This window comes from Montipora foliosa, chromosome 14 (genome assembly GCF_036669935.1).
Source record: "Montipora foliosa isolate CH-2021 chromosome 14, ASM3666993v2, whole genome shotgun sequence".
Taxonomy (NCBI): domain Eukaryota; kingdom Metazoa; phylum Cnidaria; class Anthozoa; order Scleractinia; family Acroporidae; genus Montipora; species Montipora foliosa.
The window spans coordinates 24,489,638-24,496,657 of record NC_090882.1 but is presented as its reverse complement, the minus strand read 5'-3'; the positions used below and the strand labels follow the sequence as shown (position 1 = coordinate 24,496,657).

The window sequence follows — 7,020 nt, the reverse complement described above, 5'->3', positions numbered from 1 at the left end:
GGTCATGCAAACGGTAGATATGTTGTAGTTCTAGGTCCCTGTAAGAGTCTACATTCGGGTGACATACCCTAACATCAGGCTGATCTTTGGTGTTCCCAAAACCTACGTGCATGAATGTCCAATCTTGCATCTTGCGCTCTGTTAGACCCTCTACTCAACTACTCTCCAGAGACATCTTGAAGCACAGGTTCAATAGCTACATCGCTAAAAACAGTCCTCAGAAGCTCAGCTTCTAGATATCTAAGTTCATTATGACGCTGAATTACAAAACTGTCCCTTTTGCAGATCATTGCATGGTCTACAGTGAACACCTGCCCGCATGCAAAAGTGGATGGAAATATCGGCCAGTCATAGCGTAACTTGATCCCGTCACGAAACTGCCTTTTGTTGAGGTTGAACCCCAGCTCTTGGAGAGGAAGGACTGTTACCCTTATCGATGACTCTTTCTCCTTTGCCAGATCTAGTGCGCGCCTAGTCTTCTGTGGGGCCACCTCCTTTATCCTCTTCGCCCTGCCTTCAAGATTCTTCACCCTTTCTCCGCTCACTGCTTGCTGAGTTGATTTTATCAGAGAGTCGTCTAACAGCCGATGCGTTTGTTCAACAAGTGGCGTGGTCACCTTGATTGATGACGCTTACTCATGATGAGCTTCACTACACGGGTTTCTCGCACCCAGACCACCACTTTATTCAACTGTCAATGGATTTAGCACGAGAGCACTAATTGGCGACACCGAAATCACCTCAAATCATCAAACATTGCTTTTTGTTTTAGAGCGGTTTTCAAATGCGTGTCGTAAAACCAAAACCAAAGTAACCACTTTGGTCAATCAAAAAAGAGGGAGACAATCCAGTAAACCAATCAAAACTCGAAGCAATTATACGTAGCGAAACAAAGCGAGGGAAAATGTGCACGCGCGAGCCACGATTGGTGGAAAAGTGGCGCGAGAACCTTTAACCAATCACTGAGTGAAGTAATGCAAAACCAAAGTAATTCGCTAATTACTTTGGACACTCAATTGAAAACCGCTCTACAACCTTATAACATTAGTTCATTGGAACACAACAGAGCCCGAGAAACGACAAAAGCACACAACACGTTTTACAGTTTCTTGAAAGACGACGGCTTCTAGTGAAACAGAATAGAGTAGAGTATCTCAAAGAGACGTTTTCTCTACTGTAGCTTACAGCACTTTACCCGTACTACTAGAAATGGTGTCTGTAACATTCAGGAGCCTCAACACGCATTTCAGTTCGTATTAACGGGATGATTTTATAAAGAAAATAACGACTGGGAACTCCAAACAGTGGTCGTTGGTCGTGATAACGAAGTGTTCGGTTCCAGATAAGAAAACTAGTGAACTTTAAGGGGTGGTCGTATTAACGTGGAGGTCGTTAGGCGGGGTTCCACTGTAGTGTTTTTACGTAAAGAACCCCCCAAAACGTCTTGCCCGAAACGGAAAATACCTTTGTTTGTTCACCCAAATTTTGAATAAGCATTGTTTTTGTTTTCTCTCTTGGACCATTTTAAGTCCCAAGAGAAACTGGAAACAATGTTTATTAGAAAATTTGGGTGGACAAAGAGTATTATGGTATTTTCCGTTTCAGGCAATTGCATTATAGCGAATTACCTTAATTTTACGCCACAGGTGCTGCATTGACCATACTAGTTATGCAACGCTTTCGAGTCGTATACCGTGGAATATCCCACGAGTCACTTGTATTTTCTTCATATACACACTCGCCTAAAGGCGAGATCGGATATTCCACGGTATACTAACGAGAAAGGGTTGCATAACTATTTTATATCGTGCCATAGAAAATACAGTGGCCAGCAAGGCACGATGGAAAGGTTGGGTGCGATGCGGTTGAATAGGTCTTTTGCAACTAACGATCACATGGTACAAAATCCGCCATGCTGGAGGGCAAGCTCATTATTATTCCCCCACTGGGATATTAAAACAAAGGCAAGTCAAGCTTGACATGTTCAAGTCTCTTTGTTCTAATGTCCCAGTGGGGGAATAATAATGAGCTTGCCCTCCAGCATGGCGGATTTTGTACCATGTGATCGTTAGTTGCAAAAGGCCTATGCACTGATCGATGGGAAGGTTCGGAGGAATACTGAAGGATATACAACGGCATTCCTGCATTCTGATTGGCGTTATTTTCTATGGCATGGTATAAAGCATTTATGAAATCGTCTCCAGCCCAACATGAGTTCTTTTTGCGATGTAAGGGGAAATGAATTTTACAGAAATTTAGATTATTCGCGGTGAAAACGTAAAAAGATGTGCCTCTCACCTTGAGATCCAAATGAACGAAATTCCTCTCATACATAAATTTTAAAGCTTCAAGAATTTGTTTGACATAATCAACCGCATCGTCCTCCATTAAATATTCTTCAGCAACGATTCGCTCAAACAGTTCACTCGCGCCGGGCACACTAAGAGAAGGATTTATATAGCTGTTAATAGATAATCTTTGCAAGTCAACTGGCTCTGTGTCAAAAATTTGGTTTTATCAACGGAGTTGATAATGTAAATTGGCCACCGTTCAGAGATTCTAAAAGAATCTCTGTACGGTGGCCAATTTACATTATCAACTCCGTTGATAAAACCAAATTTTTGTATACTACTTCCCCACCGACGCAGCACCACAGTTTCTTTAGAAACTACCCCCACAGCATGAAAAAAGGCATTTACGGGCAATTAAAGTTACGTAAATCTGCGTAAAGTTGGGTCAACTACTTTACGCCACTTTTACATCTCTTATAAAGTCTTGTAAAGGTACGTTTACGCCTTAAAACGTAAAGCTTGCGTAAAGGTGGTTTAAAGTCGATGAGCCTAATTTACTTTTCTTTACGCACATTATAAAGTTTGCGTAAAGTTGAACTTTACTAGACCGCAAGTAAAGTTGCTGTAAAGCTAGGGTAAATGTGTTCAGTCAGATTACGCTTGTTTTTGTTTTACGTGATGGTTTTAAACCGCATCTTTCGCAAAATTACGAAGCTTTCATAATAGTCTAGCACAAATGCACTCTGCCCGCAGGGTAGTGCAGACGACATGATGTGTTTCTCTCAGGCCCAGTTCAAACGTCGCAATTCACATGTGCCGAATACAACTCAAGAATTATCTGCATGTGAAATGCGACGTTTGAATAAATTAAACTCGACAGAATTGAATTATATTCGACTGAAGTTCCGCAGTGGTTTCAAACGTCGCATTTCACATGTGCCGAATAAAAAACAAGCAGTTCTCATTGGCTTACACTAAATCAACATTTATGAAATATGATCCGTCCAGTCGCGAGGGAAGGTTAAAATTCTAGTCAAAAATGGGCCAAATTAAGAAAGACTCCAGACGTTTCTCCGTGTCGTGTTGTGTAGTCAAGCCGCCATTTTGCATTCTTAGCGCCAGTTCCTCTCGGACTCGTCTCGTGTTCATCCATCCCTGATCCCGCCGCGCCAATCTCCACGATCATGGACCCAGATGAAGTGAAAATCTAGGCCATCTTTGTCAGTGAATTTGTATCCGTCCACCAAATTGATAGTTTTAGTAATTAAGAATGTATATATTTGCTTATTTTTCATGGCAGTCTTGTTTCCAACCATTTTGGACTGAAATCCCTTGTCGTCAAGGAGGCCAAATTTTGCTTAATGATTAGCTAAATCTATCAACTTCCTGTTCTCCAAATTAGAAGCCAACAGGAAGTAAAGCGAATTTCCGCGAACAGAAATGGGTTATGATTGTAAGTATCAATTTGGTGGACGGATACAAATTCACTGACAAACCTTAACCCTAGATTTTACCTTCTCGTGGAGATTGACGCGGCGGGATCAGGGATGGATGAACACGAGACGAGTCCGAGAGGAAGTGGCACTAAGAATGCAAAATGACGGCTGGTCAAGACACAGCACGACACGGAGAAACCTCTCGAGTCTTTCTTAATTTGGCCCATTTTTGACTGGAATTTTAACCTTCAAATGGGTAAAAGTTTCATTTTCATTTAATTTTATGTTTTTTTCATGATCCCCGGCGATCCGAGTTGATCCGACCCGGACTGGCGGTCCGAGTTGATCCGGTCCGACTTTGTACCTGAAATATAGTGTTTTGACTGGTTGACAATTCGACTGGGCTTTTCGCACATGGCTCTTCCTGGCGATTTTCTGATTTCCGTTTGTGTGAAAATCAGCGCAGCGTGCAACGTCTTTTACGTGTACATGGGCCTTTAAGTACGTACAGTACTGTCTTTCTAAAAGATATCTTGCACTGTAGACACTATATCATATGACAACACTGAAGATAGAAACACAATTTTCAATGTGACATGTTTGTATTTCAAAAATTTACCACTAATTGAACAACTCGTTACCAGAGGTGTGTTGCATTAAGTTGGCTGAGTGCGACGCAATTGAGAGATTTAAATAGTGATATAGATACATGTATTTCAGCAAGGATCCACAGTACATGTACATTTACACCACAGAAACTGGTTGCAGTGATTCCTCTGTTGCCTAACCAGACCTGTGTAACACTGTGAGTCAAATGTAATCTAAATAGCATGATGTACAGCCTTTAGAATCTCTATGCGGTGGCCAATTTACATTATCAACTCTGTTGATAAAACAAATTTTTTGATATACATGTATTTTGTTTTCTTTAAAGACCAAACATTACTTACAACTAGGACTTCCCTAAGTCCATTAAGTCCATAACTTAAAGTACCCCATTCACACCAACAAGACATGTTTAATGAACCTAGGTTTGACAAAATGAAAACCACTCACAGAAAAATGTACGACTGGCTTCTATATGAGATTCAGGTGACTTTCAATACATACTTTGATATGTGCTAAATTTGTAGTCAACAAAAACCAGTATTCATGATTTAAAAAGAAAACACTCTGAAACCGTGTTTAACTAAACACCTTCAAAACATGTTCAAGGTTTGGTGTGAATGGGGCATTAGTCCTGAAGAATACTATAAGTTCCAGGGTTCGCACACTTTTTCAGACCAAAAATTCAAGGACTTTTCAAGGACTTTCAAGGGCCAAATTTTGACATTTCAAGGACCTCTTTTTTATTTACGTCGATGAATTTACCCATAGAAATGGTCTGACAGTACAATTCTTCCTCATTTTCCAAAACGTACATGCGTGAAAATAATTCAAAGGCACTGGTAACCATTCTCGACCCCATAGCTCGTCGCGTTTGTATGACACTGCTTGAGTGGCTGATTATTTTCACTGAAGTTTTCAAAGATTAAAAATGCGGGTCAGAAAAAAATTCCAGGACTTTCAAGGACCAGGAATGAAGAGCGGAAATTTTCAAGGATTTTCAAGGCCTTGAAAATGCACTCTCAAAATTCAAGGGTTTTCAAGACGCGTACGAACCCTGTATAACGTTTTCCAAACTGCAGGTTAAGCCTCGCATTTAGCATTTTCACATCTACAACCATGCCCTTGTTCTTGGTACAAGATGCAGGTGTCATGGAACAAGTTCTCTAAACTAACATTTACTAAATTTGATGGCTTAATGCACACTGGTTTTTCCTGTTCATAATTAATCAGTGATCTAGTTACTTGCCAGCGAGCTTTGTATAATTTATTCTTACTAAGCCAAAAAAAGCAATGCGGCACAATAAATTATTACTATGTTCAGAAGAATGTGAATATTAACACTTTTGGGGTCCGTGTCGACAGTATTAAAATTATTACTAAGATTTGCTGTTCCAAAATCCTAGGATATCTGCACATGACTATCAAAACAGCCCTTATAATTATGCCCATGCAAGCAATACCACAGCTAATGAAATGACCTAGGAATGGGGTTTACTATCAACTTATCTACCCCATTAAGTTCCACTGAACAGCAAGCAAATTTTTGTCCTATGCGCTGCACTGGCATGAAAAGGGAAGGTCCGCAGGGTTCATAATCATGAAGTTTCCAGACCTGGGTTGGTTTGCCAAAATGTCCTTGGTCACAATCAGTTTTGTACCACCAAACTACTGCAAATGCATGCTGATAGAATTCTCCATTAATCTTCACACTGTGCACAATGTAGAAATTGACTACTCCAGGTTTTCTAGGGACAGAGGCATCAATCAAACCATCATCACCACTCCAAGAGGCCATAATTCTAGCTGATCTCAAGTTACGGCAGTCCAACTTTGATCCAAACTTTTCAGTGCCAAGTAAAACATTTGAAAATTTGCGGGCAACACTTGAGGAAAGTTCAATTTCTTCCCTGGGGTACAATGCCTTGTAGCATTCAAAAAGTAGTCTCAGCTCATCTGGATCCAATGCAAAATGTTTGAAAGAGTTGGGAAGACTAACAAGTGTGAGGTCACTCCACTGAAAGTCCCCCAAATTCAAGCAAGAGGCACTGTTAAATAATTTGGTGGCATTCTTCACAACTAAATTTTCAGATAAATCATGACATTCTTGGGAAAAAAATGGCAAAAAATTTTCTTGAAATTCACTTGGAAATTTCACATCCCAAACAAACCGTCCAGCCAGAAGTTTGCGCATCAGCTGTATCTCCACAGACCTTCCATTCACTTGCATTGCACCATTGTGAAGTATGAATGAGCCGTGGTGGTGTGATTCAATAACCTCACAATGTAAGCTCTCAAATAAGACTTAGTCTTATAGCCATACAATGGTTCAAAGCTCACTGGGGTCATCTTTCTTTTTATTTCTTCTTCTAATTTTTTAAATTGAAAAAAAAAACACGACAGAACCTCGCATTTCTTGCAAAAGAAGCAAAACCAAGTGAAAAAACAACCCAACCTAATGCTTTTTGATGGAATTGCTAGTCATAATTATACACAAGTTTAGGCAACTCTGAGCAAAAACGAAAAATGGCTTAAAATTCAACACAGGCTGCTCATCCCCCCAAGCCCTTAAATTATTGTTATTTCCCTAAGCAATGTATCATTTATTGCCCAAAATAACCAAAAGGTTTCAATTGCTTTAAAACCTTTTGTTATTTCTTTGATTCCCTAGAAAATTCAAAGGAGAC

General features: G+C 40.1%; 1 protein-coding gene across 1 annotated transcript in view; it reads right to left on the bottom strand.

The window, feature by feature from the left end:
• LOC137984549 (uncharacterized) overlaps window positions 1-6,563 on the bottom strand; it is a 17,791-nt gene extending 11,228 nt beyond the window's left edge. Inside the window, exons 1-3 of the mRNA XM_068831713.1 lie at window positions 5,847-6,563; window positions 3,806-3,875; window positions 2,299-2,495 (exon numbers count right to left, since the gene is read on the bottom strand). Of these exons, the coding sequence (XP_068687814.1) occupies window positions 2,299-2,495; window positions 3,806-3,875; window positions 5,847-6,563 (984 nt within the window). The remainder of the gene's footprint in view (window positions 1-2,298; window positions 2,496-3,805; window positions 3,876-5,846) is intronic.
• Between the last annotated feature and the right edge of the window lie 457 nt (window positions 6,564-7,020).